General features: G+C 41.7%; 1 protein-coding gene across 3 annotated transcripts in view; it reads right to left on the bottom strand.

Moving 5' to 3' along the window:
- Positions 1 to 1301: 1301 nt before the first annotated feature.
- Positions 1302 to 22165, bottom strand: part of LOC129017730 (ubiquitin carboxyl-terminal hydrolase 6) — a 49002-nt gene continuing 28138 nt past the window's right edge. For 2 of the 3 annotated variants that reach the window (XM_054458408.2, XM_054458409.2), the window contains 7 exons: positions 17015 to 17092; positions 14725 to 14845; positions 9592 to 9783; positions 7317 to 7605; positions 5451 to 5887; positions 4690 to 4782; positions 1313 to 3541 (listed from right to left, as the gene is read on the bottom strand). In XM_054458408.2, coding sequence (XP_054314383.1) covers positions 3368 to 3541; positions 4690 to 4782; positions 5451 to 5887; positions 7317 to 7605; positions 9592 to 9783; positions 14725 to 14845; positions 17015 to 17092 — 1384 coding nt within the window. In that variant the 3' untranslated portion in view covers positions 1313 to 3367. Of the gene's footprint in view, positions 3542 to 4689; positions 4783 to 5450; positions 5888 to 7316; positions 7606 to 9591; positions 9784 to 14724; positions 14846 to 17014; positions 17093 to 22165 lie in introns of all 3 variants that reach the window. The other variant, XM_063656028.1, reaches the window with a different exon arrangement.

The following is a 22165-nucleotide window of genomic DNA, read 5'->3' as shown; positions in this document are numbered from 1 at the left end:
CCTCAGCCTCCCAAGTAGCTGGGTTTACAGGCATGCACCACCATGCCCGGCTAATTTTGTATTTTTAGTAGAGACGGGGTTTCTCCATGTTGGTCAGGCTGGTCTGGAACTCTCAGCCTTAGGTGATCTGCCTGCCTTGGCCTTCCAAAGTGCTGGGATTACAGGCATAAGCCGCTGGGCCTGGCCCATTTTATACATTTTTAATGTGTATTCTTGTTTTTGGAAAATGTGAACAGAGGACTATTAAACTCTTTTAGCATCAGTATAGCAAGGAGGTAAAACAACAAACAACAAAACAAACAAAAAAAACCCTTTTTGTAAAATAGGATTGAGTATCGTTGGATTGAGCACTTATCAAGCAAATGTGCCAGGCATTTGTGTCCTTCATTTAATTCTTACAAGCCTGAGTGTTCAGTATTTTAATTTTATAGGTGAACAAATAGAAGCTGAGGGTGAAGGACCTACAGCTGTCACGTTCATCTCTTCTCAACACTGCCAACTGTCCCCTTGGATCTCCCAGACAGACAAGGGACATCTCTGGTTTCTCAGTGCCCCCTAGAAACCTAGGGTCATTTCAAGGCATTATGCAAATGAGAAGCTTTCCTTCTCTTCACCTCATCTCCTGATCTGCACAAAAATGACTGTAGGACCCACTGCAGGTACCGATGTAGTCACCAATCCTCAGTTTACCACCTGCTCTCTACTTGCTTCCCTGCCATAACTTTCTAAAAGGGATGTGAACCATGTTTAAAGTCACCTGGTCACTGGAGGGATCTTGTTCTACCCTCTGTAGTAGTACCTCTGTAGGGTAGTACCCACTGTAGGGATCTTGTTCTACATCAGTGGTTGCCAACGTTTTTGGCTCCAGGGACTGGTATTGTGGAAGACAATTTTTCCACGGACTGGGGGGATGGGGGAATGGTTTCAGGATAAAACTGTTCCACCTCAAGTCATCAGGCATTAGATTCTCATAAGGAGCACACAACCTAGATTGCTAGCATGTGCAGTTCACAATAGGGTTCATTCTCCTGTGAGAATGACATGCTGCTGCTGATCTAACAGGAGGCAGAGCTCAGGTGGTAATGAGAGCAAGGGGGAGTGGCTATAAATACAGCTCACGGCTCACCTCCTGCTGTGCAGCCCGGTTCCTAACAGGCCATGGACGGTACTGGTCTGTAGCCCAGGAGTTGGGGAATCCTGCTCTACAGTTTCCAACCTCAGAGATGAAGCATCCCCTCTGTAAGTCAGAAAGAAACTATTCAAGTAGGAGAATTAAAACAGGATCACAGAGAGGGAGGCTGAAGAATTTGACATTCTGTGTTTACTTGTATGAGGAAAAACAGCACATAGAGGCATCCACAGTATTTAATTCGTTTGGATAACAGTTACAGATAAACAGGTACACCCATATACAATTACCAATACTTTTTATACAGTTCATATTTCAGTACATCAACACTATTTTATTTACACTCTATTTATGTACATTAACATCTTTCTAAAGCCAGTGCATTGTCAACAAGTTTTATACAGTAATTTACAAGATGAGTGTAGTTAATAGTTAATTTAATAAATTTTCAGCTAGTTCATGAATTAAAAAAATTAATTACAACCAGTATAACAAACACAGAGCAAACAACATTAGTAGATTGTGCTACCTGCTTAAATAAAACATCTGTAAAGAAAGTATTTAAAATCTTCCACTTTTTAATGGGATATGTCCAGGTAGGAATGGACAGATTTTATATACTGAAAATCTTGAAACTATAAAGTATGCATTTTGTCTGACTTTATTACATTAGACAATTTAGGCCACTCCTACCTACTTGCAATTATATTTTTTCTGAAAAGGATTTCACTTTAGGTAGCCATTTCAGATAACCTTTCCAAATGCTCTGAGAACTAGATATTCATAGTTACTGGCCTCAGATATCAGAACGCAAATGCTTAGTTACACTGGTAATTACTACCTATGAGGAAGAAAGGCTAGTGGAATCTGACAGTTAATGAGAATCAACTTGCAAGGTCTAAATGAATAAACAAAGGCCAAAAATAAGGTGAAACATTTCCTTCAAGTATGTATTAAAAAACTACATGAAAAAAACTCTACCTGAAATAAATAATATTTATACTTTTGTTCCAGTCTTGAATAATTAGAGCAAAAATGAAGTAAACAAAGAAACATAACTTTCAATGACTACTGTAAAATTTAAAAAAAAGGCAAATATCAAAATAAAAAAGTTAGTGAACATGCAAACAAAGCAAAACTAAAGTTGACTTCCTAAAACCACCAATTTCATTAAATATACTTATGAACTCCTAATGTCTGGGACATGTTTTGTTTGTAATTTATAGCCCTTAGAGCCACCAAATACACACAAGCAAGTTCATTTGCATGTGTTCTCTCTTTTTTAAAATGCAAAATAAACACAGAAAAGAACAACCACTAATTGCGAAACGTGATCTAGCTCTGATGCCGCTTACTTTCCCAGAAGCTCTTGTTGCAACATGTGCATGTGAAGATGCTGCAAATATTGGCAACTGCTCCCCTTCCCTCAGCATGGGCAGGGCCAGGGGTGCAGAATACATTTCTGAGGATACTTGAAGTATCCTAAATGTAAGATGCCTCCACTGGGAGGGCCATGGTAGCTGGATTTCCCAGGATGTTTTTCTTTCTACTGGGTCTCCCTCTGGGTGGAAGGCACATAGCTCTTAAGAGAGCCTCCCTTTCAGACTGACCACTCTATGCCCCTGCCACCAATGACTGGTTGTGCCTCAAACATAAACACAACGGCAAAAACAAAAAGCAAGAAAGACAAAGAAAGGGTATGGAAACTTTAAAAAATAAATTGAAAAATCCTCGCCCATGCCGTAAGAATCATTTGCACACCTTCATGATCTGGCTTTCTCCATCTTGTCAATATAATGGAATAAACTTCGGGAAGAAGGAGGTAGCATATCATGTCATCCCTAGACAACATTACAATTTTTTGTTTTTTACTTTGACTCCAAGGAAATCTTTAATATTTGTTATGATTATTGGTAAACTCTATACTCACTACATATTTGTTCATATCTGGACAAGCACAATTGAATTCTTATTTGGTCCCAGGTGGCTGGTGCCAAACCTTTTGTTTGCAGGCTGATGGTGGGATCTGCCTGAAAGTTCTCTATCGAACAACTTGTATGAGAGTTTAAAATAAAATTATTGCTACTCTTAAAGTTAACTATTTTAATTAGAATTTGTATTCTAACAGGATAAAATAACTACATTTAGCTTGCCTTTCAGTGACACTTTTGCCAAGTACAGCTTGGCAAGGAGTCATCTCCCTCACCACCAAGCTGTCTAGCAGCCAGAGTGGTAGCTTTACTGTAACATACAGTACTTTTTGTAATCAGACTCAAAGTCTTCATCCATACTGCTTGTGTCTGCCATCTTTTTGCCATCAATCTTTGGCAGAAATTGTGCATAGTCTATCCCCTGCTGCTCATAGAAAAGAATGTAGGCAGAGTCGGTGTCAATTTCATCAGGGTGACATTCCTGAAAGGGCAAGAAAAACCTTTAACAAAAAGCCATCGCTATTATGGCTCTAAATCCTTGCCAGGAAAGGGAAGACCAACCCTCTGTAATTACTAAACCTGATTGCTTCCAATAAGCTCACTAGTTTGGCTGTCTCACACCTGCCCCTTTAAAATGAGCCCCATTATTTCCAATGTTTTCTTTGGGGAAAATATTTTGACCACAGACAAGTCAAAACAGAATGACCTAAAACCCCATCAAATTCTATTTATTTATTTTGTATGTATGTATTTATTTTTTTGAGATGGAGTCTCACTCTGTCACCAGGCTGGTGTGCACTGGTGTGATCTCAGCTCACTGCAATCTCTGCCTCCTGGGTTCAAGGGATTCTCCTGCCTCAGCCTCCTGAGTAGCTGGGACTACAGGCATGTGCCACCACGCCTGGCTAATTTTTTGTATTTTTAGTAGAGACAGGGTTTCACCATATTAGCCAGGATGGTCTCGATCTCCTGACCTCATGATCCACCCTCCTTGGCCTCCCAAAGTGCTGGGATTACAGGCATGAGCCACCGCACTCAGCCCAACCCCATCGAATTCTAACAGTCTAGAAGATAGGAGCTTTTTGCATTAACTAACTCCTTTTTTTTTTTTTTTTTTTTTTTTTTTTTGAGACAGAGTCTTGCTCTGTTGCCCAGGCTGGAGTGCAGTGCTATAGTCTTGGCTCACTGCAACCTCCACCTCCCAGGTTCAAGCCATTCTCCTGCCTCAGCCTCCCGAGTAGCTGGGATTACAGGCATGCGCCAACATGCCCAACTAATTTTTGTATTTTTAGTAGAGATGGGGTTTCACCATTTTGGCCAGTCTGGTCTCGAACTCCTGACATCAAGTGATCTACCTCCTAAGCCTACCTCAGCCTCCCAAAGTGCTGGGATTACAGGCATGAGCCACTGTGCCCGGTCAACTAACTCTTTATTTTTCCTCACTACTCATGTTTTCATTCCCTACTCTGCATATCACTTTTGTTCCTTTAATACTGACAGCATCTATATATTGATTCTAAAAGAAATATCTATTTCCTATTTAAGAGATAGTCCATTATTTCAACAAATGTTCCCCAGTTCTGTTGATATTCTGTTTCTAACTTTCATTCAAAGATTGAGAATGTTTACCTCACAGATGCTGTCATTGTAGCAGTACCACTTGCAGTTTGGATTTTTGGCATAAGTGACGTAATGGCCCCCACTCAGAATTCCTGAATGGCACTGTAAGAGATAAGAGAATGGAGGTATGTTAGTAGTTAACTGTACTATGGCCAGGATATAGCACTAGGATCTAAGCAGAAGAACACTGATCATGTAAAGGATCAGTAGGTGAGAAAATATTTTAGAACCCTCTAACTTTCTCTAAAACCAAAATAAGCAAAAAGCAAAATACAAAAGTCATAAGCTCCAAGTCTTGTGTGGATAAACAATCATTTTATAATGTAATTACTATTATTATTATTATTATTTTGAGACAGGGGCATGCTCTATCACCCAGTCTGGGGTGCAGTCAAGTGATCACAACTCTCTAAAGACTTGACCTCCTGGGCTCAGGTGATCCTCCTGCCTCAGCCTTCCAAGTAGCTGGGACCACAGGCACATGCCACCATACGTCGCTCCATTTTAAAATTATTTGTAGAGATGGGGCCCAGGCTGGCCTCAAACTCCTGGGCTCAAGCGATCCTCCTGCCTCAGCCTTCTAAAGTGCTGGGATTACAGGTGTGAGCCACTACACCTGGGCAAACCCAGATTTCTATGTTAACTTTGACTATCGCTAAGCTCAATGCTAGGAAATAAGCAGGACCTGAAAAATACTTGCTCATGAATACATGAAGACAAGTGAACAAAACACGGACCACTCTCTGAAAACCGTACAATAAACCACTTACTGAAATTGCATATAGATTATAAATAGGCTTAATATGAGTGTCTTCTCTTTGGTCATCAGTGCTGTCTTCTTCACTGTGGTTACCAAGCTGACCATTGCTGTAGCCATTGCCACAGCCATTGCCACATGCTTCATGCTCATAAAAGAATCCATTGGCCAAAGCTACCTCGTGGTCCTGAGGAGTGACCAGCTCTGGTTGGCTGTCCCCCTGCATATGCCCTTGGCTCAAGGCATCAGCCAGCTCACAGATCTGCCCAGCCCCATTCTCTTGGCTGGCATCCAAGTTCTTCTTACTACTTGACAGTTTATTTTTGCTGCCAATCTGGGGCAGCCGGAGCCTCCCTTTGCTCCTCCCCAAAGTCTGTGGGCTGCTATTAGGGCTGCTGTTTTTGCTGGAGGGACAGCTGGTTCCACTTTTTCTTGATGAAGAAGGAGAACCTGTGAACAGGACAGAAGAAAAGATTCACAAATCCAAATGCCACAAAGTAAGCCAGCCCCAAATGCTAACTCTGAGGTTAGCTTCACAACTGTACACACAAAGGTAAAGACAGGGGAGTCGTGACTGGCTACCCTTTAGTTCCTATTATGTAGCCAGTAAGTTAGCCAGTAAGTTACATTTTTGTCTTCTTCAATGCCGAGTCCCTATAAGCAACAATGTCCTGAAAATGTAAAGTACATTATGGGGACTCAGAAAATAGCAGAAAGATGATTTATGTCAGATTCAGTTGAAAAAAATCTAACTATTAGAGTAAGGAGTTCTCCAAATACATATTCCTCCCCTTTGTAAAATTAGACAAAAAATGTGACCACCATTTACTGAGAACTTCCTATTGTTAGGCATGGTACTGGGAATTTCTTGCTGTCCATTGTTACCTCTATGACTCACAAAAATCCTGTAAGGCTTTAAACTTTTTGGTTATAGCCTCTTACCCCTACCCCCTTTTATACATTTAAAAATTATTGAGAATCTTTAGAACTTTTATGTGAATTTTATCTATCAATATTTTCTGTATTAGAAACTAAACTGAGGCATGAAAAAGTACAATACATTAGCACAGACTTCACTGTCAAAGTGACGATATTCTTCCATGTCATGTTGTCTCTTACACCATTGTACATCTGTGAGAGAATGAAAGTGAAAAGGCACATATTGTCTTAGTATTTTTATGAAAATAGTTTTGGGCCAGGCACAGTGGGTCACACCTGTAATCCCAGCACTTTAGGAGGCTGAAGCAGGAGGTTCACTTGGGCGCAGGAGTTCGAGCCCAGCCTGGGAAACATGGTGAAGCACCGTCTCTACAAAAAATGCAAAAATTAGCCAGGTGCAGTGGTGCGTGCCTGTAGTCCCAGCTACTCAGGAGGCTGAGGTGGGAGGATTGATTGACCTCAGGAGGTCGAGGCTGCAGTGAGCGGTCATCTGTGTTGCACCACTTCACTCCAGCCTGGGTGACAGAGTGAGACCCTGTCTCAAAAAAATAAAAAATAAAATAAATAAATAAAAAAAGAGTTTTGATCCTCTAGACCCCCTGAAAGATGGGGAACCTCAGAACTTTCACTATAAGGGGACAAGACAGCAGCTACCATTTCTGTTTACCATACATCAGGCACTGTGTGAAGTGCTTTACTCTCCATGTGTCAAACTCTCAACTCTGTAAACCTGGCATTATCTCCATTTTACAGATGAGAAAATAGATTCAGGGAGGCTGAATCTCTTGCTAAAATTTACATAGCTTAAATACAGATAGGTCTGATTCCAGATAGGTTCCTTCCACCCAACCAACCTGATGTTCCAGAACAGAAGACAGAGAAACATATGTAGCCTACAGGAGTCCCAAGAAAGCAACTGCATAAGGCCCCCAGGCCTCACCTTTTGGGCTGCTGCTGATGTTAGCGCTGAGTGAGGATGGGCTTTTGCTCAGGAGCATGTCCTCTTCCCCAGCCGAACTCTGTGCATCCACTTTCTTCACCCCTCTTGCCAGAATCCTGGGCTTGGAGAGCTCATCCCCCTGGTGTGTGAATGGTTTATGCTGGCAGAGAGCTGGGTCTCGTGATACCAAAAAAGCACTCGGATCAAAACTTTCCCGAGGAAATTTGACAATTTTCTGTGATTTTATCCACTGATCATTTACAAATTGAAATCGCTTAAGGTGAATAATCTGGAGAAGCAAAGGTAGAAAACATCGCATTAAAGCATTCTGAAGATACAAAATTTACATGGAAAAAACAAGTCAAATACATGTGAATGTTTGGGAGTATATAACAGAACATTTACTCTTCATTATTTTTTAAAGACTTCAAAAATATGGTTTCATAAAGGCGTCTACAGAGGCCCCAGTGCACTGGTGTGCTTGTGCACACACACTCAACTCAGCAGTGTGGCACAGCCACATGACTGCACAGTGGGTATTGCCTCCAGGCTCAGTTGCTCTTCTAGAGTCCACAAAGGGCTAGCCTAAGCTTCCACTCTCCACAGAGCCAGAAGTTCAACCTCTCCTGAAGTTCAAATTCACCATGTTGTACCCCTTGTGGCAGTTCTCACATCACACTGAATTGCAGTTACTGGGCTACATGACTGCTCTGCTTGTTTTATTTGATGATTATATGAAAATATATACTTGTTAAAATTCATCAAACTGGATATTAAAAATCTATGCTTTTAATTGTATGTTAATTATACCTCAGTTTTTTTAAAAGGTCTCCCCCTCGGCCAGGTGTGGTGGCTCACCCCTGTAATCCCCACACTTTGGGAGGCCGAGGCGGGTGGATCACGAGGTCAGGAGATCGAGACCATCCTGGCTAACACAGTGAATCCTCATCTCTACCAAAAAATAAAAATAAAAAACACCTAAAAAATTAGCCAGGCGTGGTGGTAGGCACCTGTAGTCCCAGCTACTCCAGAGGCTAAGGCAGGAGAATGGTGTGAACCCGGGAGGTGGGGCTTGCAGTGAACTGAGATCTTGCCACTGCACTCCAGCCTGGGTGACAGAGCGAGACTCCATCTCAGAAAAAAAGGTCTCCCCCTCCCCGTCACCCACCTTGTCCCCAAGCCTGCCCCTTCCCTCTAGTTCCTATCTGTGGAGCTAGCTGACAACCAGTGTTATTAATTTCTTGTGCATCATTCCCTAGGAAGCTGTTCTGGTCTAAGAAAAACCTACATTCAGCTTCACAGAGTAGTGTGACAGAGACATGAATGGAATAAGAAAATACAGCTGGGCACGGTGGCTCATGCCTGTAATTCCAGCACTTTGGGAGGCCAAGGTGGGTGGATCACCTGAGGTCAGGAATTCGAGACCAGCCTGGCCAACATGGTGAAACCCCATCTCTACCAAAAGTACAAAAATTAGCCGGGTGGTAGTGGTGCGCGCCTGTAATCTCAGCTACTCAGGAGACTGAGGCAAGAGAATCACTTGAGCCCGAGAGGTGGAGGTTGTGGTGAGCTGAGATTACAACACTGCACTACAGCCTGGGTGACACAGTGAGACCCTGTCTCAAAAAAACAAAAAAAGAAAATACATATAAATATCTGATTAAAATATGCCAGTACCTTACAGTTACACTGATCTTAATGAATAGGAAGATTTGTCACTTCAAACTCTCCTGACAAACAAAAGGACAGTCTCCTAATCCATGATGGGAGAAGGCAGAAGTAAATTAAATCTAAAAGAACACACAGGCCCTAGTGCACTGGTGTGCTTGTGCACACACACTCAACTCAGCAGCGTGCCACAGCCACATGACTATGTGCAGTGGGTGTTGGGGGCTCCGGGCTCAGTTGCTCTTCTAGAGTCCACAAAGGGCTAGCTTAAGCTTCCTCTCTCCACAGAGCCAGAAGTTCAACCTCTCCTGAAGTTCAAATTCACCACGTTGTACCCCTTGTGGCAGTTCTCACATCGCACTGAATTGCAGTTACTGGTCTACATGATCTCTTCTTCTAGGTTATAAGATTTTTAGGAAAAGGAACTACCAAATATTTGTAGAAAGATTCATCTCTGTATTCAACATAAAAACCTTGTACAGAAAGTGTTTTAAACGCTGCTGCAGGAAAAGTCTTATTCTCAAAAATAACAAAACCTCCTGTTTGTTCATGTCTTCTTTCTTTTATGCTAGATTCCTGCTCTCTCAGAGGCAGGACTGTAACATACCAGGAAGGGTGGAAGCCTCCAGAGATCCAGCTTCTGTGTTGCTAAGCAGTGGGTCTTACACTTGGAACAGTAGTACATGTCATTTTCCCCTAGCTCTTCCTCACTGGTGAAAGCACGGAGACAGCTGTCCAGGTTGATGGGCTTGGCTTGCACTCGCCGACTCTGCTGCACACTTTCATGCTTATCTACAACCTGTAGGTAGAGGGAACAGGAGGAAAAGGGTATGTGGGAAGGCATTTAAACTGGTGATATAGCTATGCATCAACCTCTCGGTCACTCACCCTTATTTTACTCTATATAAGGAAAAAGAAAATACAACTGGCTGGGTATGGTGGCTCAGGCCTGTAATCCCAGCACTTTAGGAGGCCGAGGTGGGTGGAATTGCTTGAGTCCAGGAGTTGGAAACCAGCCTGGCCAACAGAGTGAGACCCTGTCTCTGTAAAAGAAAAATCTGAAAATTAGCTGGGCATTGTGGTGCACGTCTGTAGTCCCAGCTACTCAGGAGGATTGCTTGAGCCTGGGAGCAGAAGTTGCAGTGAGCTGTGATTATGCCACTGCACTCCAGCCCAGATGACAGAGAGAGACCCTGTCTCAAAACAAAAAGGGAAAAGAAAACACAACCCAAACTAGAGTCTGAGCAAATACAGCACCTACACATTTATTCACAAATGTTAGTTACATCGTAACATTCTGGATAAAATTTTTATTTATATGACCATAGCTTTTCTTGAAAAATTTTTGAATGCTTCAAAATGACAAAAACAAAACGAATTGCATTTATTTAACAACTTTGGAATCTTATAAGGGATTACATGTGAGTTGGCCCTCAAGCCAGGGGTGCTGATAGTAAGCCATTTATTTTTAATCAGAAAGCCAGAGAATTATTAGTATGCTGCAGAGTTTACAGAGGCTAGGAGAAATAATGTGAAACACAGAAACCAGAGCCGGATGAAATAAGGGCACAGAAAAGCTCACCGTGAGAAGACAACACAGCAGAGCATGAAACACCACAGGGTACAACTCATTTGCATCTGATCCCATGTATCACAGAGTTATCAGAATACCAAGTCTATAATTATCTGTCTCCTCCCTCATGGGGCCTTTTTATCTGAGATGGCAACAAAAGGAAGAACAAGCTCAAGAGTGTGCTGCTTTTGTTGAGAAGGCCTCTAATACCCACCCAAACCTTTGGGGTCCTGTTAATCAGCATGTTAGGCTGTGGAGCAAGAAGGAGTTAAGTGTAAGAAAGGAGAGAGAGCAAAGAATGGGCGGGGTGCATGGATGTATGTTGGGGGTGGTGTAGAATGAAGAAGAAGGAGAGAAGGAAGGATCTAGAGTACAGCAAAAAAGAAAGAATTTTTCCCTCTCCATGCCTGGCTGCTACCTGACAAACAATCAAGAACCATAGAGCTGGGATCCTTCTGTTTGTCCCTCTAATGTGTGGGAAGGTGGGTGAAGCATCAGGGTTATGAATGCTACCATAAGACTTCACACAGTATATATTTGTGTCCCAAAGCAGAGCCCGGACCACAAGGCCCACGCTGACTGCCTCTCTGTGGCAAACGTCACATATGTCCATCACCCACCCTATTTATTGCTCCTCCCTTCCAGAGGTGAACTTCCTCCATGAATTTCCCTTCCTGAAACTCATGATGGGAACCTCAGGCTGCCTGGAATACAAATTGGCACAGCTCAGGACATTCAGCTTAGCATGGGTTTTTCAGGCGAGACTTTTTCCCTATATGAGAGTCACGAGGCTGTCAAATGCTGTTATAAACTAGCAAGGTTGGGTTTGATCATGCAGTTAAGGTTCTAGCACTGCATAACTATCCAGGCTAAAGAGCTCACTTAAAAAGGGGAACTTAGAGGAAAATTCTTTTTTTAGAAAGGGAAATCTGGCTTGGACTTGGGTTATAGACTTCTTTTTTGAGTACAAATTCTGTAGTAACAAGATATTAACTGTCATCATCTTTTGAACTGGTCACTCAAGGAAAAAACTGACGTGCTTCAAAAGCAAACATGCTGTATCATAGTTGTTGCAATGAGTAGAAAAAGGGGTGTATCATATACGATAGTGTTTCCTTTCTCATAGCCAGTTAAATATTATCTCTATTATCTCTACCAGGAATACTTTATGGCCAACCACAAATTAGAGTAAGCTAGTAAAGAATGTTGATTTTTATTGACTATATTTTCTGTGGAACACAGGCTACAGTGCTAGATGAAGACAGGGAGGAAAGAAGGCTGATAAAAAACATGTTTGTGGACTGTACTGACAATAATTTCTATTTATCAGTAAAATTTCCCAAAGTGATAAAGATTCCCTTTACCTCTTGGGATCCATGCTTAGATCCTCTACTATTGTTTAAACACTCAATAAATTACTTATAGGCACCCTCTTCTTTTCAGAGTTGCTTTAAAGCTCATCTTAACACAAAACACAGGAAATGAAGTAATAGTTTTCATATAAGACTATTAAAAAAAAGAGAGAGGCCTAAGAATTTGTCTAGTTTAATTTTCTTTTTTTCTTTCTTTCTTTCTTTCTTTTTTTTTTTTTTTGAGACAGGGTCTTGCTTTGTTACCCAGGCTGGAGTGCACTGGTGAGATCACAGCTCACTGCAGCCTTGATCTCTTGGGCTCAAACAATCCTCCAACCTCAGCCTCCCAAGCAGCTGGGACTATAGGTGCACACCACCACACCTGGCTAATTTGTGCATTTTTTGTAAAGACAGGGTGACATCATATTGCCCAGGCTGGCATCTAGTTTAATTTTCTACTGAGGAATCTGAGGTCCAAACAGGAGAGAAATAAAAAGGATAAGAGTGATTTTCCCTCTATTTTTTTCTGATTACTAGTATAATATTCATGTGGAAATTTTGGAAAGCAAAGAAAAATGTAAAAAGGCAGGGGATCCTTTTATATTCTTAATACAAAGGCAACCACTGTCAAAATATTGGCAGATTTTCTTCTGTCCTTTTTCCCAAATAGTATTATTTTCAATATTGAAGGTATTATTTCCAGTATATGCAACTTTATGTCTTGTTTTTAAAAAAATGTTCACATATCATAAGCATGTTCCCATAAATGTTAGCAAAAACCCCAGGTAATCATTTTCAACAACGGCATTATATTTTATCCAATGAATACACCATGCTTTATTTAACCATTCCTGTAATGTGAGACAAATTTAAGTTGTTAATAACTTTTTACTCTCCTAAAAAATGCTATGATGATATTTGCCTGCAAATTATGGAGTAATTACAGAGTATTCTCCCCTCAGATAAATTCCTAAAAGGGAAATCACTGGAATAAAAAATATAAAGCATATGGGCAATAATCCCAATTTAAACCACGGTATCTCTTTTGTCTACATGACTTTCTAAGCACATGCAGAAACTCTACGTGTAGTGGAGCCCAGATTAGGCATATGGCCCCACTCCCTAGCAAGGCATCAATAGCCCTTCATTTCCATGGTATCCTAAGTGCATCACTGAAAGTGGAAGTAGGGTGAGATTTAACAGGTCATGTAGGCCATTTCCTATAAGCAGGATGTCCTAAAGAGCTTTTCAGATTGCACACTGGATTTGTTAAAAAGGGGAAGAGATTTATAGAGCCAAATAATTTATCATCATTGACAGTAATGTCTTGTCAGAATAATGCCCTGTCAGATTTTGTGCTGACAAAGATTTATCAATCTATCAACTGGTAAAATTTTCCCTCCTTGCTAGTGAGCATGATCTAGAACATTAGTTTCTCTTCAGCTTTCTTTAGCTTTAGCCTAGTGATCTTTCATTTGACAAGTATCCACAAATTATACTTATTCCTGGCTAGAAAGGGCTCCCAGGAGCCTTGGTGTGTGGGGCATATTTTGGGATCTAAATAGGAAACTAGGTCTAGAATTGGTAATTTCCCCAGTCCTCCATAGAATAACAAGACAGAAAAGTCAGTTACCATTACTAACTTATCCAAAGGGAATGCTTTAAAAAATAGTAAAGGAAATTTCTGCCTATCAAGAGCCATAAAAATGCAAAAACCACTACAATTCCTCATGTGACTTAAGGAACCCCTTTGACTCTGTGGCTTTTACCTCTCTATCAGATTCTTAATGTCTTTACCTTTCAAATAATATTTGGTTGATTAAAAACTGCCCGAGGTGAACATTTTTAGGTATGGAGTTAAAATTATTTCTGAAGCAACATTTTCAAAATTTAAAAATTGCTCTGGCCAGACAGTGACAATAGAAGAATGTGAAGTGTGAAGAGTAGCCATTGAGATGTGCTCTTAGGTACCCAAAATTGAAACATTTCAATCCTTTCTCTAACTTTTCTGATCACTATGCCTATTAAAGGTAGCAGCTATAGCCCTGGGACACATTTGAACTAAGTAACTGTGATTATCAAATGCTGCAACTTCAATAATATTTAACAGAGAGATGCTTATTGATATGCCATGGCCAGACACAGTTTGGTTTCAAGGTTCACTGATTAATATTTTTGAAATTTCATGCCTGCTCTAGTTTGGATATGGTTTATTTGTCTCCACCAAAATGCATGTTGAAATCTGATTCCCAATGTGGTGTTTTTAGGAGGTGGGGCCTAGTAGGAGGTGTTTGGGTCATAGGGGTGAAACTTTCATAAATGGTTGGTGCCATTCTTGCAGTAGTGAGTTCTCTTCTGAGAACTTAGTTTCCAAGAGAGCGGGCTGTTAGAAAGCGAGGATCTTCCTCCTGTTTGGTCCTCCCTCTTGCCTGTGTCTGTTCTCCTTTGATCTTCTCTGCCATGTTATGATGCAGCACAGAAGCCTTTGCCAGAAGCCAGGACCATGTCCTTGAACCTCCCAGGCTGCGGAACTGTAAGCTAAGTAAACCTCCTTTCTTTATAAGTTACCAGCCTCATGTACTCTGTTATAGCAACACAAAATGGACAAAGACAATGCCCCAATACAATGAACTTCAGAAGCTGGAAAATGAAAAAGCTCAAGCAAACATGTCAATATATTAGGTGCCATAGAGGATGCCAATGAAGGCTTTTCTGGTTGTTTTTAAATTGTCTAGAACAGAAATGGCCTAAGAGTTACACTGGGGGAAATTTCCCATATAAAAACCACCATTTTATGGCGGCCCTAAACACTTACCCTTTCCTGGGACATTTCACAGTGGAGGTGAAGGGCTGTGGGGTCCCAATCCACAGCAATATAGGCATTTCCAATGAAAGCTCTGTCTTCCCCACAATCAATTTTACACCCTCTGCAAAATCTAAAAAGGGGGGAAAGATCCACAGAGGAAGAAATAATTATGAAGGAATTTAAATTTTCTTAATAAAAAATATTCTCCCTTCCTACTTTTCTGCTTTCCTCTTGGGCCTCACAATTTGTCATGGGCTTCTAACTTCAGACTCTGATAAATGTAGGGATACCTACTAATAATTATTATCATTTCAGGGAATCATGCTTTTCACTTTTCAAGTCTTTATTTTTACAAAGTACTTGATAACCATCTGTTAATCACAGGAAGTTGTGAACTTTATGGCAAATAAATGACATGGGAATTGACTGTTTGAGATACTACAGCATGCAAGAAATTCCAAATTCAGTTATTTAATGCTCTGAGGTAGGACAATTTATCTGGTATAACACCTAGCTCCTTGTTTGTAAAATGGCAGTTTAAATAAATGCATATAAAAGTTTACAGAGGCTGGGCATGGTGGTTCATGCCTGTAATCCCAGCACTTTGGGAGGCCAAGGTGGGTGGATCACCTGAGGTCAGGAGTTCGAGACCAGTCTGACCAACATGGTGAAACCCCGTCTCTACTAAAACTACAAAAATTAGCGAGGCACGGTGGTGGGCACCTATAATCCCAGCTCCTTGGGAGGCTGAGGCAGGAGAATTGCTTGAACCTGGGAGGTGGGGGTTGCAGTGAGCCGAGGTCATACCACTGCACTCCAGCCTGGGCGACAGAGTGAGACTATGTTTCAAAAAAAAAAAAAAGTTTATAGAGTTGCAATGGTAGGGTGGGAGATGGGGTAGGGGAGGAGGATATAATAAAGTCATGGTTCCAATGCCTACTTTATTAATATTATTATTATTTTTCTTGAGATGGAGCCTCGCTCTGTCACCTGGGCTGGAGTGCAGTGGCACGATCTGGGCTCACTGCCAGCTCTGCCTCCCGGGTTCAAGCAATTCTCCAGCCTCAGCCTTCCAAGTAGCTGGGACTACAGGTGCCTGCCACCATGCCTGTCTAATTTTTTGTATTTTTAGTAGAGACGGGGTTTCACCGTGTTAGCCAGGATGGTCTCGATCTCCTGACCTTATGATCTGCCCACCTCCGCCTCCCAAAGTGCTGGGATTACATGCGTGAGCCACCACGCCCGACCAACGCCTACTTTAGACTCAGTTTACTAAGTCTATTGCAGTTCTCTAAAGGTGGACTTTAGTATCATTAGGCACTTTCCCTGCTGTAACAGCAATGACCAATCAATCTCTGTAACTCTTTAAAAACCAAGAACAGATTTCCAGCGAAGTCTAGTAAAGACTAAGATCTACTGTGCTCAGAACTGGCAAACTTATTTATATTTAAGGAGAGGCTTGGCATGGTGGCTCACACCTATACTCTCAGCACTTTGGGAGGCTGAGGTGGGTGGATCACCTGAGGTCAGGAGTTCGAGACCAGTCTAACATGGCGAAACCCCATTCCTACTAAAAATGCAAAAATTAGCTGGGTACAGTGGTGTGCACCTGTAGTCCCAGCTACTCGGGAGGCTAAGGCAGGAGAATTGCTTGAACCTGGGAGGCGGAGGTTGCAGTGAGCCAAGATTGAGCCACTGCACCCCAGCCTGGGCAACAGAGTGAGACTCCATCTCAGAACAAAACAAAACAAAACAAAACAAAAAAGGAGAGGTGAAGTTATAGAGTAATAAATGTTTATCACAAGCTATGAATTTGGTATGGACTGTAGTTTATAAAACCAGCTAAGTCTCAAAAGCAAAACTTATCTATTGACCTCAAAAGGAAGTGAAAAACATTTTTTGAGACAGAGTTTCACTCTTGTTGCCCAGGCTGGAGTGCAATGGCACAACCTTGGCTCACTGCAACTTCCGCCTCCTGGGTTCAAGTGATTCTCCCGCCTCAGTCTCCCAAGTAGCTGGGATTACAGGCATGTATCACCATGCCCCACTAATTTTTGTATTTTTAGTAGAGATGGGGTGTTACCAGGTTAGGCTGGTCTCAAACTCCTGATCTCAGGTGATCCACCTGCCTCGGCTTCCCAAAGTGATGGGATTACAGGCGTGAGCCACCGTGCCCAGCCACAGTTCTTAAGTTTCTCATTATTCACTATTTACTTCTCAAAATTGGAAATCTTAGGAAAACTGTATCATATCTAAAGCTGAAATTCTACTAATGTAATTCTTTTGCAGGTCACTTTACCTATACTCTGGGCACCAAGCACAGGAGTTCCCATCTTTCTGCACAACTCGTAGAGTGAATGGATATTGACAGCCGATACTGTCATCATGGAAAGAGAAGAGAACAAAAAGAGTGTAAGAAGCATTTCTGGTTCGAGGTCCAACTCCTTTTCATCTTCTCTTGAAGTAATCCTAGGAAGGGGCATTTGCCACAGCAGTATGCTCATGTTGACAGCTCAACGTTACTTACCCTAATCCATTAGCTGCAGCCCAGTACCAAATACACTCTGGCTTCCCATCCTCTATCTGGGCTTACAGAAGGGTAGACATACGACTGCCAGATGTCTCTAAGGGAGCCATGTGGCCCATGAAAATTTTACAAGATACGCTAATCATGAAATCAAATACCAATTATCCTTCAGCCTTAATTCTATCAGAGGATTTAATTCACATTAAACTAAAATAATTAGATCTTTCCATGACAAGAACACTGACACATTGCAGAAAGCTGTATATTTAGAAGTCTTCTTGAATCAGAATCGCTGATGTGGTACATGCTAAGTACTGCCTTAACTACTCAGAGTTATAAGCTACATACCATTTTTGGAGTAACTTCTTTTTTTTTTAGTATACTTTAAGTTTTAGGGTACATGTGCACAACGTGCAGGTTAGTTACATTTGTATACATGTGCCATGTTGGTGTGCTGCACCCATCTCATACCAATTAGAATGGCGATCATTAAAAAGTCAGGAAACAACAGGTGCTGGAGAGGATGTGGAGAAATAGGAACACTTTTACACTGTTGGTGGGACTGTAAACTAGTTCAACCATTGTGGAAGTCAGTGTGGCGATTCCTCAGGGATCTAGAACTAGAAATACCATTTGACCCAGCAATCCCATTACTGGGTATATACCCAAAGGATTATAAATCATGCTGCTCTAAAGACACATGCACACGTATGTTTATCGCGGCACTATTCACAATAACAAAGACTTGGAACCAAGCCAAATGTCCAACAACGATAGGCTGGATTGAGAAAATGTGGCATATATACACCATGGAGTAACTTCTTTTAACTGCCAATGATTAAGTCAAGATGGCCCTGTGGATTTTCCAACTTTTAAAAAAATTTACTCATCCTTGCCCTAACAAGGAGCAGTGCAACAATTTATACATATTGTTGAAACATAAGCTGTACACCTTGGATGCATATAAAATTCCTCCTTGTCAATTATAGTTCAATAAAGCTGGGGGTGGGGAGAAGGAAGCAATGCAAGGAATATAACATAAGAGTGGCATACTTTACAGCTCATCTGGCAACTGATAGGAGTTATTACATGGGCTATTAAAGGTAATGAAACCATGATAAAGAGTCACTGTAAGGGCAAAAGTGAGAATCACATCTGGCATAGGAGTTCCCATCTTTCTGCATAACTCATTCAGTGAATGATCACTGATAGACTGTACTGTCTAGTACCATGTCCAACTTAGGCCAGCAATAAATGAGGAATCAAAAGAAAGATAACAGGATAAAACAACCGAGTAGCACTCTCACAGAAAGCTGTGCAGCACTTCTCTTCTGAAAATTTCTTTTACGTTTTGCTCTAACTGAATGAAGCCTGGCTTTCTTGAGAATCCTGCTCCCCCTGCAGACTTTTTCCATTTTTCTTTTTGAGACGGGGTATCACTCTTGTTGCCCAGGCTGGAGTGCAATGGCATGGTTATGGCTCACAGCAGCCTCCACCTTTCTGGGCTCAGGTGATCCTCCCACATCAGCCTCCCAAGTAGCTAGGATTACAGGCATGCACCACCATACCTGGCTAATGTTTACATTTTTTGTAAAGATGGCATTTTGCCATGTTGTCCAGCCTGGACTTGAACTCCTGGGCTCAAGTGATCCTCCTGCCTCAGCCTCCTAAAGTGCTGGGATTACAGGCTTGAGTCACCACACCCTACTCTCTGCACTTTTTTTTCTAATACATTCCAGAACCTGGAGGTAAAATAGATCTCTTCCTTATTCCTATGCCACTTGTACATGATCTCTTCTTCCTTCCTTTTCTAAAACATTCCAGCTTTTTTTGTAGCATGTGCTACTGAATTATGCCACCGGCTATTCCTCCTTGGAAGGTACATATCTTCTTTACTCACTAAAGATTGTAGCACCCAGTTCACTGTGTTTTTTCTCCACCACTTCTCCTGTTATTATTCTTGGTGACATCAACATCGATGCAATTAATACAACAGTAACTTGGTCTTCTCTCTTCCAACAATAACTTCCCCCACCCCATATGTAAACCCTCTCCAAATGTCATATTCTAGGCCTTGTGAATACAAACTTTTCTACCTCCAAAATCTCAATTCCCAGTATCCTACTTTGCAACCACAACCTCCTATCTTTTTGGGTTACTTACTTATTCAAACATCCCTATTCTAATGATTCTTTCACCCAAGAGAAACCTCCAGTCACTGCCCTGAAATCCTCACTTGCCTCTTTACCCACTGTCCCTGAAAATAATCACTCTTCTACATAGACCCTTAATTCCAGGATTTTGTCCATTTCATCTAAAATTTCCAATTTATTGACATAAACACTCAAGAAGTCGAGAACTATACAATGAACACCCCATGTATTCATTACCCAACTCTAAAAATCATCAACTCCAGGCCACTCTTATTTCATCCATAACTTTACCAAGTACCACTAGAATCAGGTGAGAGCTACCATGCCTGGCTATCTTTTTTAATGTCCGAAGGACCATTCTCTCTTTAACCCACTCCAATCTCTGCTCCTTTACCTATACTAAAATAGCTTTCACAAAGATCACCAAAGACCATGTTATCAAATCCAGTGGGCAATTCCCAGTCCTCTGTAGCATTTGAAACAACTATCACTCCTTTCTTCAAATACTTCCTTCACTTAACTCCTGGTTTTCTTCTTACATTATGGGCTGCTCCTTCTCACTCTCTCTCTCTCTCTCTCTCTCTCTCTCTCTCAACAGCGTCTTGCTCTGTCACCCAGGCTGGAGTACAGTGGTGTGATCTCAGCTCACTGCAACTTCCACCTCCAGGGTTGAAGCGATTCTCATGCCTCAGCCACCCAAGTAGCTGGGATTACAGGCATGTACCACCATGCCTGGCTAATTTTTTGCATTTTTAATAGAGACAGGGTTTTGCCATGTTGGGCAGGTTGGTCTTCAACTCCTGGCCTCAACTGATCCTCCCACCTCGGCCTCCCGAAGTGCTGGGATTACAGGCATGAGCCACTGCACCCAGCCTCGATCTCTTTTGATGCTTTTTTTTCCCCTTTTCAGTCTCTAAATGTTGGAATGCATATGAACTCAGTTCAGAGTTCATGTATAGATCATGGGAATCTTCTCTATTTAAATCTCACTCTCTAAATGTCAATCATCTGGTCTCAGGGCCTTAAATACCACCTATTTGTTGATGACATTTATATTTATATCTCCAGCAGAGGACATTCAAGTGAATTTCCCACTTGAATATATAATAGACTTATTGAATTTAACTTCATTCCTGACTTTTCTTGCCAAAATCTGCTCCTTCCCCAGTTTTCCTTTTTCCATTAAATGGTACCACCATTCACAAACAATTGTTCAGGGTAAAAAGGCAGCCTGGGCCAGGTGCAGTGGCTCAGGCCTGTAATCCCACCACTTTGGGAGGCTGAGGTGGGATCATGAGGTCAGGAGATTGAAACCATCCTGGACAACATGGTGAAACCCTGTCTCTACTAAAAATACAAAAATTAGCCGAGTGTGGTGGCGTGCACCTGTACTCCCAGCTACTCGGGAGGCTGAGGCAGAAGAATTGCTTGAACCTGGGAGGCAGAGGTGCAGTGAGCCGAGATCATGCCACTGCACTTCAGCCTGGTGACAGGGCAAGACTCCATTCCCCACCCCCCCACAAAAAAAAGAAGTCAGCCTGGATTCCTCTTTCCCTATACTCCACATCCAATTCATTAGCAAGTCCTGGGAAAAGCCCTCATCTAGAAGCTCTTTCATTCAATTACTTGACTTCAAATTTAATCTTGTCCAACTTTCATCTTTACTAAACACAACATTTGTTAACTAAACTGCTTATCTATTATTTGCAGTTTTCCTTTAGGATTTATTTAAATCTTAAAATAAATATTCTAAATAATTATTTATTTAAATAACTTATTTTGGCCGGGTGCGATGGCTCATTCCTGTAATCCCAGCACTTTGGGAGGCTGAGGTGGGCAGATCACTGGAGGTCAGGAGTTTGAGACCAGCCTGGCCAACCTGGTGAAACCCTGCCTGTACTAAAAATACAAAAACTAGGCAGGCATGGTGGTGGGCACTTGTAATCTCAGTGACTCAGGAGGCTGAGGCAGGAGAATCACTTGAACCCGGGAGGTGGAGGTTGCATTGAGCCAAGATCATGCCACTGCACTCCAGCCTGGGTGACACAATGAGACTCCGTCTCAAAAAAATACAAAATAAAAATAAATATTTATTTAAATAAAGATTTATTTAAATCTTTAAATTTAAATCTGCCCAGGTGTGGTGGCTCACACCTATAATACCAGTACTTTGGGAGGCCGAGGTACTGGTATTGATCACTTGAGGCCAGGAGTTCGAGATCAGCCTGGCCAACATGGTGAAACCCTGCCTCTACCAAAAATACAAAAATTAGCTGGGTGTGGTTGGAAGCATCTGTAATTCCAGCTACTCAGGTGTCTGAGGTGTAAGAATCACTTGAACCTGGAGGCAGAGTCTGCAGTGAACCAAAATCACACCACTGCATTCCAGCCCGGGTGACAAATTAAGAATCTGTCTCAAAAAAAAAAAAAAAAAAGATGTATTTATCCTAAGCCCTACCCTAATCATCAAAAGACCCCATATCATAACAAATAAGTAAAGAACTTTTTTTAGTTACCATAAAACAGAACTCTCATTTGTACCGTGATGGTAAGAAAATGATCTACAGGCTGGGTGCGGTGGCTCATGCCTGTAATCCCAGCACTTTGGGAGGCTGAGGCAGGCGGATCACCTGAGGTTGGGAATTTGAGACCAGCCTGACCAACATGGAGAAACCCCATCTCTACCAAAAAAAACAAAATTAGCCAGGCATGGTGGTGCATGCCTGTAATCCCAGCTACTCAGGAGGCTGAGGCAGGAGAATCATTTGAA

This window comes from Pongo pygmaeus, chromosome 19 (genome assembly GCF_028885625.2).
Source record: "Pongo pygmaeus isolate AG05252 chromosome 19, NHGRI_mPonPyg2-v2.0_pri, whole genome shotgun sequence".
Classification (NCBI taxonomy): Eukaryota; Metazoa; Chordata; class Mammalia; order Primates; family Hominidae; genus Pongo; species Pongo pygmaeus.
This window is presented reverse-complemented; position numbering and strand designations above follow the sequence as displayed.